This window comes from Podarcis bocagei, assembly GCF_964188305.1.
Source record: "Podarcis bocagei genome assembly, chromosome: 9".
Lineage (NCBI taxonomy): Eukaryota > Metazoa > Chordata > Lepidosauria > Squamata > Lacertidae > Podarcis > Podarcis bocagei.
The window spans coordinates 18,255,609-18,281,354 of record NC_138134.1 but is presented as its reverse complement, the minus strand read 5'-3'; the positions used below and the strand labels follow the sequence as shown (position 1 = coordinate 18,281,354).

At 43.1% G+C, this 25,746-nt stretch overlaps 2 protein-coding genes across 3 annotated transcripts in view; one reads left to right on the top strand and one right to left on the bottom strand.

Moving 5' to 3' along the window:
• The window catches only part of KLB (klotho beta), a 28,256-nt gene extending 7,876 nt beyond the window's left edge, over positions 1 to 20,380 (bottom strand). The window contains exons 1-3 of the mRNA XM_081207630.1: positions 18,227 to 20,380; positions 3,499 to 4,009; positions 2,305 to 2,567 (exon numbers count right to left, since the gene is read on the bottom strand). Of these exons, the coding sequence (XP_081063756.1) occupies positions 2,305 to 2,567; positions 3,499 to 4,009; positions 18,227 to 18,961 (1,509 nt within the window). The 5' untranslated portion in view covers positions 18,962 to 20,380. The remainder of the gene's footprint in view (positions 1 to 2,304; positions 2,568 to 3,498; positions 4,010 to 18,226) is intronic.
• A 4,074-nt stretch (positions 20,381 to 24,454) lies between these two features.
• RFC1 (replication factor C subunit 1) overlaps positions 24,455 to 25,746 on the top strand; it is a 40,509-nt gene continuing 39,217 nt past the window's right edge. For both annotated transcript variants that reach the window (XM_081207618.1, XM_081207617.1), the window contains exon 1: positions 24,455 to 24,591. In XM_081207618.1, the coding sequence (XP_081063744.1) occupies positions 24,589 to 24,591 (3 nt within the window). In that variant the 5' untranslated portion in view covers positions 24,455 to 24,588. The remainder of the gene's footprint in view (positions 24,592 to 25,746) is intronic.

The following is a 25,746-nucleotide window of genomic DNA, read 5'->3' as shown; positions in this document are numbered from 1 at the left end:
CCCTTCATGCATTAAACCCAGTATGCATTAATTAGACTTAAGTATGTTGGTTATGGCCGGGACGTGGGTTGCGCTGTGGGTAAAACCTCAGTGCCTAGGGCTTGCTGATCGCATGGTCGGCGGTTCGAATCCCCGCAGCGGGGTGAGCTCCCATCGTTCGGTCCCAGCTCCTGCCCACCTAGCAGTTCGAAAGCACCCTTAAGTGCAAGTAGATAAATAGGTACCGCTTTATAGCGGGAAGGTAAACGGCGTTTCCGTGTGCTGCGCTGGTGCTGGCTCGCCAGCTGCAGCTTCGTCACGCTGGCCACGTGACCCGGAAGTGTCTTCAGATGGCGCCAGCTCACAGCCTCTTGAGCGAGATGAGCATGCAACCCTAGAGTCGGACATGACTGGCCCGTATGGGCAGGGGTACCTTTACTTTTACCTTTATGTTGGTTATGGGACGCGAGTGGTGCTGTGGATCAAACCACAGAGCCTAGGACTTGCCAATCAGAAGGTCAGCGGTTCGAATCCCCACCACAGGGTGAGCTCCCATTGCTCAGTCCCAGCTCCTGCCAACCTAGCAGTTTGAAAGCACGTCAAAGTGCAAGTAGATAAATAAGTACTGCTCCAGTGGGAAGGTAAACGGCGTTTCTGTGTGCTGCTCTGGTTTGCCAGAAGCGGCTTAGTCATGCTGGCCACATGACCCGGAAGCTATACGCCGGCTCCCTCAGCCAATAAAGCAAGATGAGCGCCACAACCCCAGAGTCGGCCACGACTGGACCTAATGGTTAGGGGTCCCTTTACCTTTTATGTTGGTTATATGAGGCTGGTTATCCTACAGAAGCAGTAGGCAGGAAGGAGAGCTTAAATTTATCATCACCTGCTTGCTCTCCTTTAGCATCACAACTGGTGAATAAATATTAAGTGTCCCCCATTCTTTATTTCACATGACATCCTCCTCCTGCCATTTCTGCCAAATATGTACTCTCCCGTATTCTCATAAGGAAGTTATCTTATATAAATCTGTCCCAGAACTTTTTACTAGGTGAAAAGAAATCCTCTTGGTCTAAACTGTGTTTTGGTGGGCATTATGTAGCATATTCTGCCATTTGTATCGCAATGTACATTGTACTTTGATGGGCAGAATCTTTTGTCTAGTCAGATGAAAGTTGGTTTAACTGTCGTCATGGGGGGGGGGAGAGACCTTAACTGACAACAGAGGAAGGGTGGAAGTTAGAACTCTTAGTATGCAAAAGAGGGATCGAAAGCATGCATATTCTGATTGGTGGCTGGAGGTTTAGAATTGTTAGTTAGACTATGTGATTGGCTGTGGTGGCCAGAAAAAGTGAATATATGGCTGGGTGCGAGTCAGCCAGAGTCAGTTTCCATCAGTGGACAGCTGGAAGAAGGGTCTCAAGACAGAAGACTTGAGAGGAAGCAGCAATGGATTTAGGTCAGTGCAGGCAGCCCCCCCCCCCACGCATACGGTGCCAAGCTGAGGGGGTGCAGCATAATAATAATAATAATAATAATAATAATAATAATAATAATATACATTTATACAGGGAACCTACTGAGAAGATCCATAAAAAGCAACTGTACTAAAATGAATTATCTGAAAGCACCTATAGAGTTCCCCATCCCTTTCTTTTTAAACAGCTTTATGCCTTTGTGTTTCATTTGTTTTCTACTTCTGCGTTACGAGGATGGCATACAAATGCTGTAAATAAGTAAAATGCCACTCGAGGAAGCAGGGAGCATGGATATATGCCTGCGTTAATTCTATTTCCAAAATGAACCAGGCACAGTGTTCATACAAATCTAGGGAGAAACTTCAAACTAGATTCATTTGTCAAACTATTATAACCAGGTGGCAAGATGCTAAAGAGAATAAGGTGGAATCTACACACGTATTTAAAAACGCTGTGAAAATGCTATTTTTTTTAAAAAAAAAGTTTTGAAAAATGCATTGAATTTTCCATAGCTCACTGTTGCCATCTAGTGTCACATTTGTATATTGCACGTATTATCACACTTAAAACATTTTATTAGCAGCTGTATAGCTGAGTCCTAAGTCTCCTGCATCTTTAATAGCTGAGTAGAAGAGCTTGCAGAACTGGGTATGCCTGTTGAAATTCTACATAACTATTAAAGGTGAAAAAGATCCATCTCTACCCTAAATAAGAAATAACATTAACAACTCAAATAGGTCTTTTAGATGCATTTGTGACTTTTTGGTGACTGCAGGAAGATAATGTTGTTGTTAAATTTAGCTCAGTCGAAGGAGAGACTTGAGATGCTTAAGTTTTTTATTATGCCTACCTTAATAACTGACTCTGTCACACCCCAGGAGAAGTCACAGGGAAACTGGCCGTGGAAAGCTGGTTCTTTCAGAGGAAAGCCATTTTCTTGTATGATTTCCTTGTAATAAAATGCGGATGATTTGGGAATCCTCTCTTTTTCTTTGCTATTAAAATCTACATAAAATAATCCACGTCGGTTATTGTAGGCATGTTGCCATTCATATCCATCCAGGAGGGACCAGGCCGTGTAACCAAATACATCGATTTGATCATATTTAATCGCTGCACAGGGGAAATGAAAGTAAAGGGACAATATTAGAAAACCAGACTATGATTTGCATTACAAAGTTTGCACAGTAAAATGGTTTTGAAACAGGATATTCATGAAGTTTCTTTATACTCAGCCCATAGTTGTATAGCTTTGTACTGTCTCCATTGGATGGTAATGGTTCTCCATTGTTTCAGAGAGTGTTATTCCCAAGGTTACTTGGAGATGTCAGTGACTGACTCTTCTCCTAAAGACATATTCTCTGGTGGAGGGGAACCCTATTTTAAAGCAGGCATTTGCTCTGAATGAAAAGCCTACACTTGTACCAAGTTCTACTGCCTGTGTTTTCTGACTGGTGCATGGAAAAGCACATGAACCTGACCTTTGAAGGGTTTGTAAGTAAACCAATGTTTAACTTGCCAAGTATGTGGTAATATTCTGAACATACTTAGGACAGTTATGGACCAAAAGAGGTATGTAGCTTTCATTCTGCAAGTCACAGATATTTCCAGTGATCAAAGGATAGGACCATGTGAATATACTACTAAGAAAAGAATTGAACTAATTGAATATTAGCTTCAGGGTTTCCCCTCAGGATTGCAGTAGTTAAATTCCCTTTCTATGCCTGCTGTCATCCTCTTAATTATCAGTCATCTCCACCCCCCTCGACAACTGATTATAACTGCATTTTTCATATAAAAAACTGTAATAGGCTGCATGTGTACATTCATACATAAACCATAAGCTTGTTTAAGGCTGCTTATTTGTTTACAGTGCCACACGTGAGCCTGCCTGTTTGCATGTATGAATCTGCGATGTGTAGAGTGAGGTTTGGGTCCAAATTCCTGTTTGGAAAAGTGAATTTCCATGCTTGAATAGCGGGACCTGCATGTACATTCATTCAGATCTGTTGGGTGCATTCAAAAACCCAATAGCTTCACAAACCTTGCAAGACCTTATTAATAAAATTTTTCATCAAATAGATCACTGTGGTGTCTTCTGTTTTCACGTGGCTGTTGGTAAACCAGCCGTTTTCTGCAATCAGGATTCTAGGATTGTTATATTCCAACTTAATCCAGTTCAACACTTCCCTCAGGTCGAGCGAGAAAACTTGTCCCATTTTGGGTAGTTTCTTTGGGGGTATAAAGTTATTTGGACCAAAAGAAAATGCAAAGAAGTCAGCGGTCCCTTTGACGTAGTTCTTCTCGGTCTCAGTACTGTTTGGCAAGAGAGAGGCAAATTCTGTCTTCAGCTCTTCTGGGTAATCTCCATCCCCATGTATTGGCTTGGCAAACCACCCAAGCACTTTCTGCATGGACTGCTGACACTTTCTGATGTCTTCTTCATTCTTGGATCTGCTCGGTTCGATCCAGTGGGATCCCAAAGTGATCGACAAAAACCCTTTCTGTTGTGGTCGGAAATGTTGGTTGTAATTATGCCAGACTCTTGCATGTGCCTAATGAAGAAGGAGAAGGAGAAAAAAACAAATGGAAACATCCTATCAGTAAGTATTTTGGATTTGGTGTTAATATACTACTGACGGCGTTTTATTATCATTTTTACAGAGATGCAAATAAGATTGGCAACACAGTCAAACGAGAGTCTAATTGCTCATTCATTCATTAGTTGTTGTTTGCTAGCAGCCTCACATCGAGCCAAAAAATCAGTTCAGTTCAAGATATTTTGGTTTCAGAGACATACAATCTATAGGGCACGTCTGAATGACAAAAATAGAATAAATGAAATAATTGAACCACTTATTTATTTATTACACCTCTGCCTTGCCTTTGATCCACAGGAGTTCAAAGCAGCACACAAGATTCTCTCTCCATTTTATCCTCACAAAAACCTTGAACATGAAGTAGCTAACTTACATGCCTAAGGGCAGAGCCAGTCCTATCATTATTATTTTATTTATTTATTTATTTATTTATTTATTATTATTATTATTATTATTATTATTTTATTTAGGAAAAAAGTAAACTGTTTAATAAATATAAGCCTAAGTGATGTACATAAGATCGGGGGGGGGGGGGGTTCAGCTGGAACTCGCCAGAATTTAGTTCTGGCACCTCTCAGCCAGAACCATTTGCCCTTGCCATCTCACCATTGCCATTCAAAGAGAATAAGGGAGGTGTTCCTGGTGAGTTCCAGCACCCCTTTTTCTAGAAAAATAGCACTGCATAAGTTAATACAAAATAATTATCAATAGTACATGGGTAAATCAGCTAAACGCTTAAAACAAGTACTAAATTATACATGTGGGTAGGCTTGCTGAAACCAAGAAGTTATTAGCAGGCTCCTCAAGGAGTATATTATTATTTATTCAATTTATATACCACCTATCCAAAGATCCTAGTGCGCTGTACAACATTAGGAACATTATTTACTCAGCATAATAATAATATAAAATACATAGCATAATAACATACAGCATAATGGTAAAATAATCATAATAACAGCCCCCCCCCCCCACATTTAACAGGCCATAGATCATTTACTGTCTGAAGGCCTGGGTAAAGAGGAATGTTATTACCTGGCGCCTAAAGACATGCAACAAAGGCACCTGGGGAGCCTCTCTGGGGAGAGCTTTCTACAAACGCAGAGCCACTCCAGAAAAGGCCTGTTCTTGTGTAGTCACCCTACAAACCTCTCAGGGTGGGGGGGACCTAGAGAAGACATGGAGAACCTATCAGGGAATGGGGACCTAGTAAGCATCCCTGTCTCATGTTAATTGCGCTAAAAGATCAGCTCCTCACATATGTGGAATAACCATTATATGACACTTGTAACGTGCAAGTTCTGCATATCCAAGCAGTTGATTAGTCATGGATGAGGCAATACCAGGGTGGAATCTACACACACATAAAAAAACGCTGTGAAAATGCTTTTTAAAAAAGTTTTGAAAAATCCATGGAATTTTGCATAGCTCACTGTCGCCATCTAGTGTCACATTTGCATATTGCACTTTACAACACATTTTATTTGCAGCTGTGTAGATGAGGCCCCAGAGAAGCTATGAGCTATGCTACTGGGCCCATCACCTCCTGGCAAATAGAAGGGGAAGAAATGGAGGCAATGAAAGATTTTACTTTCTTGGGCTCCATGATCACTGCAGATGGTGACAGCAGCCACGAAATTAAAAGACGCCTGCTTCTTGGGAGAAAGGCGATGACAAACCTAGACAGCATCTTAAAAAGTAGAGACATCACCTTGCCAACAAAGGTCCATATAGTTAAAGCCATGGTTTTCCCAGTAGTAATGCATGGAAGTGAGAGCTGGACCATAAAGAAGGCTGAACGCCGAAGAATTGGTGCTTTTGAATTATGGTGCTGGAGGAGACTCTTGAGAGTCCCATGGACTGCAAGAAGATCAAACCTATCCATTCTGAAGGAAATCAGCCCTGAGTGCTCACTGGAAGGACAGATCCTGAAGCTGAGGCTCCAATATTTTGGCCACCTCATGAGAAGAGAAGACTCCCTGGAAAAGACCCTGATGTTGGGAAAGATGGAGGGCACAAGGAGAAGGGGACAACAGAGGACTAGATGGTTGGACAGTCTTCTTGAAGCTACCAGCATGAGTTTGACCAAACTGCGGGAGGCAGTGGAAGACAGAAATACCTGGTATGCTCTGGTCCATGGGGTCACAAAGAGTTGGACACGACTAAATGACTAAACAACAACAAGATGAGTCCCTGTTTTACACTGCAATGGCCCCTGTTTCACATCTTACTCTTCACGTTCTTTATTTGAGTTAGTTATCCCTGAACCTGAGCACTATGATCTCTGGAAGACCAGCAGTATGAAAAAAAAGCAAAACAATGTTTGGAATGGGATGAGAGAGTATCAGTTTTGCTTAGAAGGGTCATGAAGGGCATTTCAAATGTATTTTACTTCCACGAGGCAATTTGACCTCTCCTCCTGAGATAAAGGTGCATGCCAGATTATCTCGCGTTTACCTTTGCCTCTGACGTGGACTTCTTTGCCTTTGTCTGAAGAGATCATCTCTTGACATATGGAGAAAACGCTGACCAATGTTGGGAAACGCTTCTCAAGAGCCGAACCGTCAATGACTCAGCAAACTAATTCTCCTCATAAATTACCGTATTTTTTGTTCTATAAGACTTTTTCCCTCCTAAAAAGTAAGGGGAAATGTGTGTGCGTCTTATGGAGCGAATGCAGGCTGCACAGCTATCCCAGAAGCCAGAACAGCAAGAGGGATTGCTGCTTTCACTGCGCAGCGATCCCTCTTGCTGTTCTGGCTTCTGAGATTCAGAATATTTTTTTTTTTGTTTTCTTCCTCCAAAAACTAGGTGCGTCTTGTGGTCTGGTGCATCTTATAGAGCGAAAAATATGGTAGTTTACTTTGAAATTCTTACTTATGTTGCATGCATGGGTGTAGCCGGGGGCTGCCCCCCCCCAATAAAGTAAATAATAAAAAAATACTTAACTAACTGACCAATCGAGTCACAGATAGCTTGGTACTGCTGATTCTAGTTGCAGAACCTGATTCAAATAGCGAAGTAGCAACCAAGTTGAGGATTATTTCAGACTGGCAGCATGGAAGAATCTGCTATCAGTTGTTTTATGGGCTTCCAATGCCGCAGTCTATGTCAGGACATCTGCCCAAGGTCTAGACATTAGCATTAACCTTTGAGATGGAGGGAAAAGGGGGATAAGTCTGCATTCAGGGCCTGTAAGACAGAGTTGTTCCACCTGGCCGTTGGCTTAGAACCAATTTGATTCCCTCCCCCCTTTCTTTTTTCCTTTCTTCTCCTGTGATGAGGCCGCATTTTAATGTTTTAATTGTCTTAATGTTGTATTTTAATGTTGTATTTTAAGTTGTATTTCAATCAACTTGTTTTTATTATTGGTTGTTAGCTGCCCTGAGCCTGGTCTTGGCTGGGGAGGGCGGGGTATAAATAAAATTATTTATTATTATTATTATTAGGCATGTACCAATAAGTCATATCCCTGCTCAACCATGAAACTCTATGGTTGGTGTCTAGTGGACTCAGTAGATTGTTGAGTGATTCAGGATATGAACATAGGAACAACCTTACTAGATCATACTAAAGGACTGTCTAATTCAGCATTCTGTTTCCCATGGTAGCCACTCAGATGTTTCCGGGGAACCCACAAGCAATAGGGAAATAGATCTCCTCTCTGAATCTGTCTAATCCCCTTTTAAAGCTGTCTGAGGGCCTGTTTATTGAGCATTCATCCAGATTTGCTTGCAGGAAGGTTAGGCAGCATTAGGGATGCCACATTTCAAAAAGTGAAAATCCGGACAGAAAACTTGCCGAGCTTTTATGGGAAGTCGGCAAGAACGGCATTGCCGGCATGGGCTGCCATGTGCCTGGATTTCCCTGAGCACTTCGACGATTTCTGCCTGGACACAGCTGCTGACTGTCGCAGTATTCCGGATATGGCTTGGAAATCCTGGACGTATGGCAGCCCTAGATAACAATGGCTATTTAGTAAGCATTCATCCTGATTTGTTTGTGAGGAGGTTAGATAATGGTGCATTGGGTGCTCTCTCACACATGTTCCCATCACTTCTCTTATTGCAAAATGAAATATATTCAGAGTCGAGAGTGGATTTCATGCTCTTTATTCAGCTCATAGTGGTGAGGAGGAATGGAAGTTCCCCCACAATATCTGCTTTATATACATTATTTACACAATGGGCTGCACGTGATTGGCTAATTCTGGGATTCTCCTTTAGGCCAATCAGGTTGCAGATTCACTTCCACCTGGAGCTGGATTGGGTGGCTCCTGTGGACCAATCAGACTGCTGCATTCTGAATCCTATTGTTCTACTACCAATCAGACTGCTGCATTCTGAATCCTATTGTTCTAGGACCAATCAGACTGCTGCATTTTGGATCCTATTCAACTCGGTACATAACACAAAACATACGATATTTGTGGGGAAGTGGGTTTGTTGCAAAGGACTTCTCAATCGACTATACGGTGGTACCTTGGGTTACAGACGTTTCAGGTTACAGACTCCGCTAACCCAGAAATAGTACCTCGGGTTAAGAACTTTGCTTCAGGATGAGAACAGAAATCGCGCGGCGGCGGCGGCAGGAGGCCCCATTAGCTAAAGTGGTACCTCAGGTTAAGAACTGTTTCAGGTTAAGAATGGACCTCCAGAACGAATTAAGTTCTTAACCCCAAATACCACTGTATTTGCACAACTGGAATTTGCCAGTGTCTGAAGGAATCCCACTGGGAAACGGCGACTGTCTGAAAGCGCCATCGATTCATCTTGAGGTAGCAAACTCCACCATTTAACGATGAGGCTGCCTCTTGTATTTCTTGTACCGGCGTGCACTGCTCTGAACTCCTTGCAGAAAGAATTAGATACAAATGTGATCTACATAAAAATCAAGATTTTTGGGCGGGGGGCTGTTTGGAGACACCCTGTAACTTTCCACCTCTGGCACTTATTCCTGACACCTCAACCTGATTCAAGCTCCGATTGATAGACCTCAGCAACAGATTATTAACTGCAAAACAAACAAGCATAAGAGTTAAGACTGACCATAATACATGGATTTTCATTTTCATTTTTTAAAAGCAGATCTTGATTGCAGTTGTTCTCCCCCCCCCCCCCGGGTCGCTGCTCGATACCTAATCTGCTTTGCACCTTGAAGATCAAGGCTGAATGTAAAGGCTAAGTAGATAGTGGCGGTACAATCAATAATAGGTGCTATATCCTCGCAGGTACACGGGATTTTCTGCACATTTCCCTGTTCCTCGTGCATTTGATGTACAATGCGAAATTAGTTAATATAAATCCATTAGGAATGCTTAGAGCAGTCAGGAATGTACGCCTGAACAGATATTAATTTTTACAGTATTGCAAGAGTCGAGCAGCAGCTCCTATTTGTAGTTCACAACATGTGGACTGCTTGTAACAGACTAAACAAGTTCCTGAAACAGAACTCTCTTCTTAACTAAAAAGTCTGCGTTGCCATTTCTTGATCTGGACGCCTTGCTTTATCTTGCTTTGATTTGTTTATATCACTGATTTTGAATATTTCTGGAGTACCCTGGCTATGTGAAATTTAACAAAGAAGTGGCAAAATTAAATCCAAATATCTTCTGCTTCTGCAAGGGTGTCCACGACCTCTTGTGCAAGCTTGAGGATGGCTGCATGTTGCAGGATTGTGTGAACGCTTGCACAAGCATTTACAGCAGATCTGCACCAGCAGATATTTATTTTCCCTTACACTACTGCTTCTTCTGATCCCATTGCTTGTTTACCATCTGGGGAGGAGCAGGGGTTCTTGTGAGCCAAAAGGTGAAACTGAAATAGAGCAGGGGGAGCTAATTTGGTGCCCCCCCCCATATCATGTTGTTGGACTACATCTCCCACCAGCCCTTACCACTAGCTATGCTGAACAGGGCTGATGGGAGTTGGAGTCCAATATCGTCTGGCAGATACCATGTTGGCTACCCATAATACAGTGGTACCTCGGGTTACAGACGCTTCAGGTTACAGACGCTTCAGGTTGCAGACTCCACTAACCCAGAAATAGTACCTCGGGTTAAGAACTTTGCTTCAGGATGAGAACAGAAATCGTGCTCCGATGGCGCAGCGACAGCCGGAGGCCCCATTAGCTAAAGTGGTGCTTCAGGTTAGGAACATTTTCAGGTTAAGAACGGACCTCCGGAACAAATTAGGTACTTAACCCGAGGTACCACTGTATCTGCAACAAGGCTGGGGGTGTAGCTAAAGTGGTGCTTCAGGTTAAGAACAGTTTCAGGTTAAGAACGGACCTCCGGAACGAATTAAGTACTTAACCCGAGGTACCACTGTATAGGGAAATGAAACAAATAAGTAAAAACTCGTGCTGTGGTGACGGTTCCAGTTTCCTGTTAGCTTCTGAGCCTTTGTTGCAGAAAAACAAAATGAAAAAGCCTGCCCTGCACTTCTGTCATCTGTCAAAAATTGGTTATGCTATGTTTAAACGGTTTTCTCCAAAAGTCACTGGAAGGCAATGCTATACCCTCCAACGTTTTTCTGATGAAAATAGGGACATCCCATTCCATTGTGATAGTTTTACTGTTTATACCTCACACACCTTACTGGGTTGCCCCAGCCACTCTGGGCAGCTTCCAACATACATAAAAAACATAACAAAACATTAAACATAAAAAACCCCTTCCCTATACATGATTGCTTTCACATGGCTTGGGGGTCAGATAACTCCATACCCTCCAACATTTCTCCAGTGAAAATAGGGGCGTCCTAAGGAAAAGTGGGTGGTGCTGTGGTCTAACCACAGAGCCTAGGGCTTGCCAATCAGAAGGTCGGTGGTTCGAATCCCTGCGACGGGGTGAGCTCCCGTTGTTCGGTTCCTGCTCCTGCCAACCTAGCAGTTTGAAAGCACATCAAAGTGCAAGTAGATAAATAGGTACCGCTGTGGCAGGAAGGTAAACGGCATTTCCGTGCGCTGCTCTGGTTCGCCAGAAGCGGTTTAGTCATGCTGGCCACATGACCCGGAAGCTGTACGCCGGCTCCCTGGGCCAGTAAAGCGAGATGAGCGCCGCAACCCCAGAGTCGGTCACGACTGGACCTAATAGTCAGGGGTCCCTTTACCTTTAAGGAAAAGTGAGACATTCCAGGATCAAATCGGAAACCGGGACGGCTTTTGTAAATCAGGGACATCCCTGAAAAATAGGGACACTTGGAGTATCTGCAACAAGGCTGACCGTGTAGCAAAAGGAAATGCCAATTTTTTTTATAACTGAAAGCTGTGACAGAGGTACACTTACAATATATTACAGTGGGACCTCGGGTTAAGCACTTAATTCATTCCGGAGGTCCGTTCTTAACCTGAAATTGTTCTTAACCTGAAGCACCACTTTAGCTAATGGGGCCTCCTGCTGTTGCCGCGCCGCCGGAGCACGATTTCTGCTCTCATCCTGAGGCAAAGTTCTTAACCTGAAGCACTATTTCTGGGTTAGCGGAGTCTGTAATCTGAAGCGTATGTAACCTGAAGCATATGTAACCCGAGGTACCACTGTATTATACATTACATCTTACCATTTGGAAATAAGTCCAAGCCTTCCAGAACACTTTTTGTGTGGAAGATGCTATGTGGCAGTTAATTAGTGCTGACCAAACACAGATAGCATCTAGTCCTTGGGCAAAAGATTATCCTCAACCACCTTCCTTATTGTGCAAGAGAAACTAGGGGATCGAGTGATATTGCGCTAGTTAACCAAGCTCCATCTTTCATCCTAATTAAGCCAAGGACCAACTCAGGAGTGACAATACCTTTCCAAGTATCAAAGGTCTTATGCCGACTAGATACCCAAGATTAGGTTGCCAGCTACCAGCAATTTCAGTGGTTACTAGATAACCAAGATTTTATCTATAATTCTATAGTAAATAGGAACTCATTGGGGTGGGGGGAGAACCAAGGTACATTCTGCATTTATTTTATTTTGTAATCTGGAATGCAATCTGCTCCCTGACCCGGCCACAAGTTTTGATTTGGGGAGGTGCGTGGCATTTTACAAACCGAGCGCCCAGTTACCATGCCCTGATAGACAGAAAACACATAGTCTGGCTCACATGGTGAAAAGGGCCTAAATCCTTTGCAAACTCCAAATTTGAATGTCTCTAAATGTGCGGTGTTGAGATAAGTGAAACTAAAGCCGCTATGTTCTGCTACCTGAACAACACCCTGAGCAAACTCTTGCACAAATGGAAACAGGACCAGAGTGGCAGAATCTTATCTATGCAGACTCTTGCAGAAGCTCCCATTCAAGGCTGTGTATATATTACATTTTCAAAGCACATTCAAAACACATTCTTTCCCACAGAGAATTCTGGGCACTTTAGTTCTCCCCTCACAGAGTTATAATTCCCAGCCATGCTTAACAAACTACAGTGCCCAGAATTCTTTGAGGGGAAAATGTGTTTCACAGGTGCTTTCAAGTTATCATATGACGTACATTTGCTGACCAGCGTGAGTGGCTATTTTCTTTCTGTCCACAGTCCTTTGGATTGGGGTCCTTCTCCAAATTCATTTCAGCCTTACAGTGGTACCTCGGGTTACATACGCTTCAGGTTACAGACTCCGCTAACCCAGAAATAGTACCTCAGGTTAATAACTTTGCTTCAGGATGAGAACAGAAATTGTGCTCCGGCGTCGCTGCAGCAGCAGGAGGCCCCATTAGCTAAAGTGGTGCTTCAGGTTAAGAACAGTTTCAGGTTAAAAACGGACCTCCAGTGGTTGAGACAAAATAAAACTTACACTTCTATCATCATGCCCGCAGTCAAATTTGTGACTGAATGTTAAATTTATATGTCAGGATAGCTCAGCTGATTAGAGTGTGATGCTGACACTGCCAAGGTTGCAGGTTTGATGCCTGTATGGGACAGCTGCGTATTCAGGTTGGACGAAATCATCCTCAGGGTCCCTTCCAACTCTATAAGGGTTGCCGTATGTCCGAAATTTTCCAGACATAGCTAGAATACAACAGTTGGAAACAGTGTCTGGGCGGAAATTGATTTAATGTCTGGGAAAATCCAGACATTCCATGTTGGAAATCTAAATTTTGGTGAATTTCCTTAAAAATAGCTCAAACACTTCGTTTTTGTTTTTTTTTAAGATTTTCCAAAAAAAGAGAGAAGCTAAACAACTTGCTTAACCTACTGCTGATTAATCTAGCCTTCCTTCACCCCACTTCAATTCTCTTTTCTCAATAGCAAGCATGGTTTAAATTTGAATTCCAACCACAATGTATCTCTTCAGAAACACTTTTACTCAGATTATGCACTACTTACCATGAACAGCAAATGCCATGATCCGTCTGTGGTTTTCCATCAAAAAGCATATGACACCAAGGAAATTATTATAGCCTAATCCTATACATGTTTACTTGCTTGAAAATCTCATTGAATTCAACTCAGCTTCTGCCCAACCCAAGTCAGTGTAGCCTCAGTTCTCTACACTAACAGCAAAGTCATTATTTGAGTCCTGATCCTTATGTAGCCAAAACTGTGCCATCCACTCACAAAAGGAAGTATCAGTAGGACTGGTTTTGGAGAAAAAAATCTGTAGGAAAATAAACTGAAAGGGCAGGGTGAAACCCAAAATATTTCAGCGAGGGCTGAGAGTGTGCTCAGTGAGCAATAGAGTACAGAGCATCTGTTAGGAGGAGAAATGGAAAATTGGGGTGCAAATGGAGTATCCTGCAAAGGAACATGGCTAGCTGTCTGGAACCAAGGCTTAACAGGAACACTCCAAATTATTTAATGTAATGTGTCATTTCAAAGCAATCCTCAGCCTTGAACTCTTTTGTTGTAGTTTGCCCTGACCCTTGGTGACACCTGAGCTCTGAAGCTGAAGGCCACCGGAGGGTCATGACACCTCTGTCTTAGTAGGTCCACTGTGACACTGAAGAATGTTCAGGGAAGGTCAGCTTGCAGCTTTCAAACAGGGGTTTGGGCTGGGTGTTTGTCAGTATGCGGATGATACCCAGCTCTACCTGTCTTTAAAATCAGAACCAGTGAAGGCGGTGAAGGGCCTGTGTGAGTGTCTGCGGGTGGTTGGAGGATTGATGGCAGCTAACAGATTGAGATTGAATCCTGGACAAGACATAAGTACTGATTTTGGGGGACAGGAGGCAAGCAGGTGTGGAGGACTCCCTGGTCCTGAATGGGGATAACTGTGCCCCTGAAGGACCAGGTGTGTAGCCTGGGAGTCATTTTGGACTCACAGCTGTCCATGGAGGCACAGGTCAATTCTGTGTCTACCAGCTCCAGCTGGTACACAGGCTGAGACGCTCCTTGACCCCAGACTGTCTCGCCAGAGTGGTGCATACTCTAGTCCTGCTTGGACAATTCAATGCGCTCTATGTGGGACTACCTTTGAAGGTGACTCAGAAACTACAATTAATCCAGCTAGACTGGGGACTGGGAGTGGCCACCAGGACCATATAACACCAGTCCTGAAAGACCTACATAGGCTCCCAGTACGTTTCCGAGCACAATTCAAAGTGTTGGTGCTGACCTTTAAAGCCCTAAATGGCCTCGGCCCAGTATACCTGAAGGAGGATCTTCACCCCCATCGTTCAGCCCGGACATTGAGGTCCAGCTCTGAGGGCCTTCTAGCAGTTCCCTCCCTGCGAGAAGCGACGTTACAGGGAACCAGGCAGAGGGCCTTCTCGGTAGTGGTGTCCGCCCTTTGGAATGCCCTCCTATCAGATGTCAAGGAAATAATAACTACCTGACTTTTAGAAGACATCTGAAGGCAGCCCTGTTGATGTTTTATTGTGTTTTTAATATTCTGTTGGGAGCCGCCCAGAGTAGCTGGGGAAACCCAGCCAGATGGGCAGGGTAAAAGTAATATTATATTATTATTATTATTATTATTATTATTATTATTATTATTATTATTATTATTATTACCTAGAGATGCCCACCATGTTTCTTATGGAGAGAATAACATTCCATAAGAGAAGAGACTGTAATCATTAATTGACTGGCTTCCACTGCTAGCAACATGTATGTCTCCAAGTTTATTACTTTGTGACAAATGGTTAGTTAACAACTGTCTGGGAAGGGCGCGATATCAGTACTACAATGGGCATCATAATCCTTGTGTTTTCTCTATGGGGTTCTTGCATATCTTGTGACAAATTAGAGGTAAATCATTCCTTGATTTTAGGGCCTATAGTTGAATAAAGTAAAGATTCCTTTATCTTATTATTTTTGCACAGCTCCTATGAACATCCATTTTAACCCAGGGACATTCACAATCTTACATTCAGCGTCTCTCTTTCCTGGTTAAACAAAATGAGTATTCCTAATACAATTATTAGCAGAATGTGGCTCAGTAGTAGAAGGTCCTTGGTTGGATCTCTGGGGTACGACTCCTGCCTGAAATTGTGAGCAGCCACTATTGGTCTGACTTGCAATAATTCTTATGTTCCTACCCTGCCCTGAAAGAAAGTAAGACAGGGAAAAGTCCAGCTGACTCATTCAGCTTATGTTGGTGAAACAATTCTTATCTGCCTTTGTTTACAGGTGGAGGGAACCCCACCAACTGACTCCAAACGGAGGTCAAAACATGAGAGTTTGCTATAAAAATAGAGCACATCGTGTTCTTTAATTTCTCCCAAATAGAGGAAAACCTGGCACCTGCACTTCTTTTGTTTTGAGAGCAAAAGTGTAAATCAGATTTTAAAAAAGAAAGTCAGCAGCAAAACCTGTTGTAAGTATCATGGAAGGCTTAGAGGGCGTACCAGTCAGGAAGATGGACAATAACTTTCTGTATCACAAGCAAGAGCAGAATAGATACAGAAAACAAAGTCCAGTGCCATCTAGTGACTAAACGAGATAATGACGCTATCCACATAATATATCCACTCTTTCTCTCTAAGTGACACTCAACCTAAAAAGGCTGGGCTGAACCGGAACTTCCTACTGATTCAGATATTTAAACACTACATTGGATCGGCTCCTTTTCATGCTTGTTTTAGTAGATCACTGGACAACATTTCAAGGCCTTGCTTTCTGCTGGATAAATGGGACTTGTAACTCAGTGCGTTAGTCCAAAATCAAGTGCCAAATGGTCAGCTCCTAAGAACATCTACTGCTGTTGGCTCCTACAGTGGTGGTGGCATCCAGAATTTGGCTGATTTCCTCCTTTCCATTCTACTATATCATGTGCTGCTTTTTCTCTCCTTAAACACACACACTCTCTCTCTCTCTCTCACTCACTCACTCTCAGTGTACCTGAGAGTTGCTCCACACATATCGGATTACCACCTGATGACTTACAGTTGAACAGAACAAGGTGACATTAACATTCTATGTTTAAATATGTGGAACATTGCAATTTCAGGGGGGAAAATATTTAGTTTAAAATTAATTCAAGGCAAAGTGCAACCTTTGGATTTTTGTGAAGTGTGGTGATATTTTATACAATATGCTAACAATAATAAATTAAATGTATTGATTCCAGAAGCAAATAAGAATGTTTGGCTATCATGAGAATGTCAGAATATAATTTCAGTGTTTATGGATAGGATATATCTTATTCAAATGTCATTTTACTTTAACCTTGCTTACGGTCCTGATGATTACGCCATGATATTAGTTTATGAATATCACAGCAGAGCTAGGGTGAAAAATAATAAAATTTACAAGAAAAGAAGTAAAAATGTGAAATGCCTGAAAACCGATAAAAATATTGGAGAGGGGGACATTCTGGCTGTGTTTGGTTTGTGATGCTCAGTTATTCAATCAGGTCATCATTTGATGTTGCAACGTGCAGGTATGGACCGACCCTCTCCAAACTCCTCCCCTTGCCTTCACTCATTGTTGAGCCTCTGTCTAGGAAAATGTCTAAGACAGGTTTGGCAATAGCCACTTATGAAAGAATCACTTCAAGGGAACTCAGATTTTAAGGACCCTTTTTGCTAGGGCTAATGGAAATTGTAGTCCAAAACCCCCGGAAGGCACCAAGTTTGCAACGGCTAACCTAGTTACTTTTTGTGGGCTGAATTGCAAAATGATTGTGTGTGTGGAATTGTAGACAAGCCCTAAGTTGCCACAAGAAAGACCAATGGATATTTTGATCATTCTGTCAAGGGATGCTTTTCTCAAATGATGCAGTTGTGGTGGGTACCGTACTTTTCTTTTAATACCCCTTCCCCCAAATTATGCAGAGTATTTCTGTGTACAAATTTTAGGGCATGATCCGCAGCTGGAATAAGAGCTCTGATTTCACTAAACGATAACTAAGTCAACAGAAAGAAGCTAACTTCTGTTGGATATATAATTCAGCTAAGGGAGGGGTAGCTACCCTAGTTCAATTCTAATAAACAGCTGTAAGCAGAATTGGCTTGACGTCATTCTTCAGGTCTTCAATATTGACATAAAGGATATTTCTCTTCAGACAATTAAAAAATACTTGGTAACATTGTTTGTTCAGTATAGTGGCTACTATTTGAAGTGTGATTGTATCAGGTTCGGCTGCATTATTTAATTATTCTCTATGTTTGATTGCTTCATCAAGCTACAATTTGTCAACAAATTTGTTGATTTGATTCAGTCCCTAGACAGGGATTGCAGATTAAGAGACACATGCTTGACTTCCTCAATGAAATGGTACTGAAAGAGTCATATTTAACTACCGTAAATTCGTCTCAGAGCAGCAGACCCACTGAAATTAATGGGCCCAAATTTAGTCATATATATCCAATAACTTCAATGGGTCTTCTCTGAGTAGGACTGGCATTGGCTACAACCCAATAAGTCCTTAATTTATGGAGGACCAGAGCTCAGCAGTTGGCAATATGGTTCAACTTCCGACATCTCCAATCAAAAAGGATAGGGTGAAATGCAATGGGAAAGACCCTAGCTGTCAGTCAAACAACTGATCTAAGGCAGCTTCAAGATCCACAACTGGAACATGGCCAAATTTGCTGCTTCTTTTTACTTTTAATAAAACAAGTGTTGAAATCATTACATGGACAAAGACAAGGGGCAGCATGTTTGTTTCTGCCCAGGCTTTTAACCTGCAATAAGAATACTGATTATTGCAAGCATTGTTCTCAGCTTTGCAGTCATTGTATAAATATTTTACTGGCTCTCCAGTGAAACTTAAATCTGTCACAGTGAAATCTCTGTACTGTACCTTGATCAGATTATGTCCTACCAGAGGGACAGCGCTTTCTTCCTTCTCTCCGGGTGCATGGATCCCTGTGCCATACCCATGCCAAGCAACTAGATAAGGATTGTGGATCGTAATCCAGTACTTGACTCGATCGCCAAAAGCTTGGAAGCAAAAAGTCGCGTAGTCATCGAAAACACCAATTAGGGATTCGTTTTTCCACCCACCATATCTCTCGTACAGAATCCAGGGCAAATCCCAGTGGTAAAGGGTGACCACAGGCTCAATATGCCTCTGAACCAGAGCATCTAGGAGACTGTTGTAGTATTGAAGTCCCTTTTCATTGACAGCTGTCACCGTCCCAGTGGGAAAGAGCCGTGGCCATGAAATGGAAAAGTGGTAAGAAGAAACTCCCAAAAAATCCAGAGCTGCTAAATCTTTCTGCCAAAACATGTAGCTGTCACTGGAGTCATCTGTCCTGGAACCAGCTCTCAGCTCTGAACGGGCAAACTCTTCCCATATCGACGGTCCCCTTCCATCTTTCCTTTGGGCACCTTCCACCTGAAAAGCGCTGGTCCCCACACCCCAGAAGAACTTTTTGGGGAATGTGTCCTGCAGAAACATCTGGGTTTCATTCACAAAACTTGAACTGGACTCTTTCCCCCAGACCGATCTTCCATCGTTGTCAAGCCCAGCAACCGTGGGTATAAAAATGAACGTCCACAAGGTTAGCGATCCTTTCAGCTGCTGCATAAACATTGCGCCTTTCTGGAGTGTACGCTAAAAGTCACATTTTCTTTTTGGCGGCGCCTGTAAATGCATCCATTCCCCGGGATCCCTGCTGCATAGCTTGTCTTCATTTGCCACAAAACTGCTGGAGTGTCTTATCAAAGCTTCAGCAGGGGGGGAAAGCAAGCTTGTGACTGTAAAAACCCTGTTAATGATTAGCTTGGCATTGCAAGACTTAGGATGGGTCACGAAAAAGCAACATAATCCCCGGGAGATCACCTTCTCATGACCACTAGGACACCTGAGGGAGATTCTTTTTTTGCCGCAGAAAAAAAGAGGTTCGAATCACGAAGGCTTCCCTCCATCAATGCCTAGTTGTTCTGAATGTCTGAAACGGCAGTCTTGGCAGCTGTCTGTCAGAGGATGCTAGCGGCTGATCCAATTATATTTAAAGGGGATAGAGACAAATTGCCTTTTGGACACAATTACCCACATGCAGAAAACATGCTGCCACTGCTTAATCAAATAAATGGTAATTAATAGGAGGAAAGGCCAACCAGAATTGTCTTCAGAAGCCCCTGCAGCTACATGAGGATTTGTGAAAGGCTAGCAAGTTTATGGCAGCATGAGCTTTTATAGGTAAGAACTCTGCATACCCTTCAACGTTTCTCTGATGCGCAAATATAGGATGTTGGACACCTGGCTTGACAGAATACACGTGAAAAGGATCTAGGGGTCTTAGTAGACCACAAGCTTGACATGGGTTAGCAGAGTGATGCAGCAGCAAAAAAGGCTAATGCGATTCTAGGCTGCATCAATAGAAATATAGGGTCTGGAACAAGGAAAATAATAGTAGTACTGCTCTATTATTTCATGATCAGACCCCACCAAATCTACAATTGTATGATTCTATGACATAGGACACAAATATTTGAAGAAGGGCATCTCCTCATCTGCTTGTTCAAACCTTATGATCTACAGAGGGTGAGATCCTGCTCAGCTATTATGTATTATGCAATGATCTGAGATTGGGTCTTCTCTGCCATGGTCCTGCCGTGTGAAAATATGGTTGTCGTCTTCATTGACAACTCAAGACATCTTTCTTTCGGCAGAGGAGGAGTGTAGTTGTAGTTAAGAATGTTTTGATAAAGTACTGGTATTTGCTGTATTTGGTTTTATGCTTCTGCTTACTGGTTTTAATGTACTGTATTTGAAATATACTCGGAGTTGAGTGTTGATTTCCATGCTCCTTATTTTACCTCATGGTAAACCAGTGAGAGTGCTATCCCCCAAATCCTCTGGCTATATATACAGTACAGTGGTACTTTGGGTTAAGAACTTAATTCGTTCTGGAGGTCCGTTCTTAACCTGAAACTGTTCTTAACCTGAGGTACCACTTTAGCTAATGGGGCCTCCTGCTGCTGCCGCGCTACCGGAGCACAATTTCTGTTCTTGTCATGAAGCAAAGTTCTTAACCTGAGGCACTATTTCTGGGTTAGCGGAATCTGTAACCTGAAGCGTTTGTAACCTGAAGCATCTGTAACCTGAAGTTCCACTGTACATTATTTACACAATGGGTTCCGTGTGATTCACTTCCTCCTGGAGCCGGATTGGGCGGCTCCTGCAGACCAATCAGGTTGCTTCCTTCTAGGATCCTACCTGCCTATTGTTCTAGGAACCCAGCTCAGTACATAACAGTATTTCAGGTATTTTGTATGATTATAGTATAAAGGCCTGGGATCCCGTGGTATGAATTCAGCTAGCACAGAATTCTAGTGCAGCAGGTTGCTCACCATGGCAAGACGGTTGTTGTTCTGATTTTTTATTATGTGTTTTGTTGTTTGTATATTGTGATTTTATCTTGTGAACCGCCTTGAGATCTATGGAGGATGAGTGGTATACAAATTTAATAAATAACAATAATGAAGGCTGGATTAGAAATGTTATTAATCACAGTGTCCTTGCTTGTAAATAAGGGATTTTGTGGGATTGTTCTTGATGATACTTTACAGATATCAAATAGAGAGTAAACCAAATAGAAAGGCAATAACCATACAGGTGGTTTTACATGCTCTTGTCTTAGAAACATCAGTGAGTGTGTAAATTCTGTGCAAGGCTGCAGTTAGGAGAATTTAGCATGAAACAGGCATCACAAATCTTACCAGCATTTCTTTCTCTATCTTCATTAGCCTCCCTTATATGAAGGAAACGAACATATACAAGAATAAGGCAGTTGTTCCCAGCAATAGCGTATTTCTCAGCAGGGATTTTTTAAAAAACCAAAGTGATGTAGGAACCGTTCAATAAGAAAAAAAGAGGAATAAAAAAGCAATATACTGTATTTACAATTAGATTAAATAGACACTTTTATATGTGGCTGGAACATAACTATCAGTTGACAAGGACTCCTAATATGAGATTAAGGGGAGCCAAACTATGTGCCACAACTTCCCCCTTTACTTCCCATATTTTTTTCACCATTGTTGTTCAGTTAGTTGGTTGTTGAGTGGAATTCTAGGACCTTGATATGCAAAGTTTTGTTGCCGTATATACTCATTTCCTCTTTCTTAACCTGCCAGTGCTTTAATTCCAGACTAAAATGCATGGGGGCTCATTGCAAGCTTGCAACTTCTACGCTTGATCTTAGCAAAAAGACCAGGTCTAACATGTTCCAGCTATCACCATTTATTAGATCCAGTTCCACTTTCTGGTGAATTACTGTCCCTACATTTTCTTTTGGGGTGCCTTCAAAAATGTTAGTGCATGCTAGAGTAGCTATGTATCAGCTCACTGCCTCAGGTCTCTAGAAATTCAACATTTGAAGCAGTGTGAAGGCATCTTAGCTCAAGTGAATATGCAAGCGAATGAAGAGCTCTGCTGAATTTGTCCCAAAGTCCCTCAGATCCTGTATTCATTTTCCATAACAACCAGATGCAGATTCTACAAAGCTTCTAGGCATGGCATGAAGGCACAAGACTTCCTCTTTTGTTTGTGCCTACTATTCAGAAGTCGATTCCAGATGGCTTATTTACGGAAGCTTCATGCTGATTTATTTGGGGGCGAGGTGGGTTATTTGACAATGCGTCAAGCATTAGCCCAGACTTTGCAGTGCATTTTGCTTGCCACTCTCCTTATTGCAAAAAGCCTGATCTTTTGGAGAAGCAGGGCTTGCTGTGCAAGATCATTAAATCAACTTTAATTGTGCAACCTGAATTTGCCGGTATGTGATTAAATCCCACCTGAAAATAGCATGTCTGGAAGCACGCAAAGCCTTTTTGTGGACAGTGTCATTATATGAGTTTAGCCACAAAGTGTCACTGAACTGAGCTGTATCTGGGGTTCAGCGTTTTCTGTTGCTGGTCTGTTTTGTTTAAGATTTGTGTCCCCCTTAAACTTTGTATGACAAACTATTATTTAAGGCACCTGTGCATCCTGGTGCTTTATACAACGCAGATGGTGAGGTTAAGGCTCCATCTGTACTACACATTTAAAGCTTTTGCCAGAGAATCCTGGGAGTTGTAGTTTGTTAAGGGTCCTGAGAAGGCCCTTATTCCCCTCTCGAAGCTGCAATTTCCAGAGTGATTTAACAGGATGTCCCTCTTCCCTAGGAACTGCAAGTTTGTAAGGTGTATAGGGTCTCCTAGCAAGTCTCAGTCCCTTTAACAAACTACAACTCCCAGAATTCTTTGGGGGGAAATCATGACTGCTTAAAATGGCATGATACTGCTTTAAGCGCAGATGAAACGTAATTTTAAACCCTTATGTTAGCTACTATACTTGAAGTTGGATGGTTAAGCTAGACAGTTATACCCGCTGATAAAAAGTGGGATGGTTTTAGGGTGGCCTGAAAAGTGGTAAGGCATCCCAACTCACTTCTAAACAAAAACGCCAGCATACCTTACTAAGTCATTAAGGAGTTCCTTGGGATGTGACCTTTGGTTTATGATTTATATACTTATATTTATATACTTATTTAGAATATATATTAGCGTATCATCAGCCAAGGCTCTCAGAAAAGTGTACAAAGATACACCAATAAAATACAATAAAGTAACCAACAATAAAAACATCATTTTTTCTTTTCTTTTTTTCCAAGCAATCATACTCAACTGTCCGTTTTGCTTAGCCAGGAGTGCAAAACGTAAGATCTATGAGCGTTTAAATCAGTCCTTTATGGACCTGCTTGTTTTCAATAATCTGTGTCTGAATGTTCAAAAATGGAATACAGTGTCTGAATATTCAAACTGCAGAATGATGATTCTTGATGTCCTAACTAGTGAATCATTTTCAAAGACAAGAAATGGAATGATAGGATAATAAAGGAAACCAGGCGGTACTTTGTCCAGGGCCGTCTTAAGCATATCCGGCGTCGTGGTGAAAAAAATCACACACCCGTTTCCCAGAGTTGTCAACCCTTTTTTTAGGGAGGGAACACCAGCAGCAGCAGAGGAAGCCTCTCGGGACGGGCCGGCGCTGCCGGCAATGTGCCCAGCTTTGCAGGGAAGAGGCGGAGGCGGGCGAGGGCAGCGAGTGGGCCGAGGGAGCCAGCCCCGTGGAGATCCGTGGTGCCTGATGCCTGGCTCGAAGATGAAGATGGCTAGCAGGAGGGATGCCACGCACGCCAGTGTCTCAACCCGTTGGGCAAGCGAACACACCGAGCGAGTGGCCCTGTGCCGAGCGAGCGCGTGTGCGCCGCTCCCGCGAACGTTGGCTCGTTTTTTCCCCTTTTAGCCTTCTGACACCCGGCAGAATTCGGCGCCTGCAAGCTAAAAGGGAAAAAACCGAGCCGACGCTTGGCGGGAGCAGCGCACGCACCCTCACTCAGTGCACTCGTTCAGTGTTCCCCAGACACTCGCCTGGTGCCCTCCAGAACTTGGCACCCTGGCACCCCGCACCACTAGTGTTTATGGGTAAGGCGGTCCTGACTTTGTCCCTGACTTTGGCCTTGTCTGTGTCTGGGTGTCTTCGCAGCTGGAAAACCAGATATGCATGCTATGACAACTGTTAGACACTTATTGAACATAAACACAAAGGCATACCTAACTTTTATTTATGTTTTGAAAAGCCACCCGATTGTGTGTGTGTGTGTGTGTGAATTCCCATAGAGGTGGGACTCTCCATCCTTGGATTTTTAGCAGAGGTGGGGAGGGGGCACCTGCTATTTAATGACGTAGCTGAGATTCCTGCATTGCAGGGGGTTGAGCTACATGACCCACAGGGACCCTCCCGAATCTGATTATTTTATGTGTACACATAGACACGCGCGTGGGCAAGATCCAGCCGAAACGAAGCGCTGATTTCAGAACTAACTAAGTACACGCTTAAATCTTAAATTCAGACTGCTGCTACTCTGAGGGCGGGGAGCGAAGTCTGGATCTAAGGGAGCTTCGCCAGCGCGCGTTCGTTTGGACCCGCCGGGCCCCATTTGCGCGGGAATCTACTCAGGCGAACACATCTCCCCTCTCCCGCGCTCTTCCTCCTCCCCCCGTCCAGCCCGTGACGCCATCACCCCGCGCGCGCCTGCGCACTCGGACCCCGCGTTCGCGCATTGGCGCGAAGCTGGCGGCGGGGGATGGAGCGCGGGTCGGTTGGCCCGCCGCCAACGGCATAAACCGACGTCGCGGAAGGCGGTTCGGCAGTCGGCGTCGGGCGTAGGCATGGTGAGCGCGAGCGGGGCGGCCGGGGCCCGGCCTTCTGAGAGGAAACCTCTCAGGGTGCCGAGGCGGGAGGTCGCGGGTGGGACTCCTCCTTGTGCTCCATGAGGACGAGAAACTTGTTGAGGCGGTGCATGCGAGGGACTTCTACGAAATAACCTCTTTTCCCTCGCTTGCCTAAGCCCTATTCTCCAACCCCAATGCCCCATCCCCTCCCCAAACCTTATTCTGCTATTAGGGAGTGACTGGGGGGGAGGTGGGACTTAATTATTGCAAATTTCTTCAGAGAGGGAGGCTTAAGAAAAAAAATTTCGGGGTGTGTGTGTGTGAGGAATTCAAACACGCTGTTGTTTTTGCGATGGGACAACATTTAGGTCGGTAAGTACGCTTGAGGAAGAAGCACAGAAACTGCCTTTGGAAAAGCGAAGGCTTTTAATTTTGCCTCCTGAAAATGTCAGGTAATGCTAAATAGGGTGTGTATATGTCTTCACACGTGTATACAAGTACTTTGCAATCGTTTATTATTATTTATTATTATTTATACCCCGGCCATCTGGCAGGGTTTCACCAGCCACTCTGGGCGACTCCCAACAGAATATTAAAAACATGATAAAACATCAAACATTAAAAACTTCCCTAAACAGGGAATTATTTCTATGCAATTTTACTTACCAAGCAATACTAAATTATATTAATTTTATCAAAATAAATTTTGTGTTCCTAAGTCATGTTACAACTTTTTATAACTCCTCACTTTTGGAAAAGTTCAGCATGTCCTATTCTGCCATTGGAAGAGGGGTTGTTGTTGTTATCTACCACCCCTTCATCCAATGATCACGGGAGGTTTACAACTTGTTGCATGCACACGAAAGCTCATACCAAGAACTAACTTAGTTGGTCTTTAAGGTGCTACTGGAAGGAATTTTTTTATTTTAACTTGAACCCTTGTCTCTCATTCTTCCTTCCCCTTCTCCTTTTTGGTGAGATATTCGGAACATCATGTTCCAGACCTTAACAAACGTAGGGACATAGGAAGCTAACTTGTACCATTTGTCCACTTAGTTCAGTATTGTCTACATTAGTTGACAGCAGTTCCTGAGCGTTTCAGACTGAGGTGTCACTCAACACATGATTGAACTTGGGACCTTCTGCATGCATAGC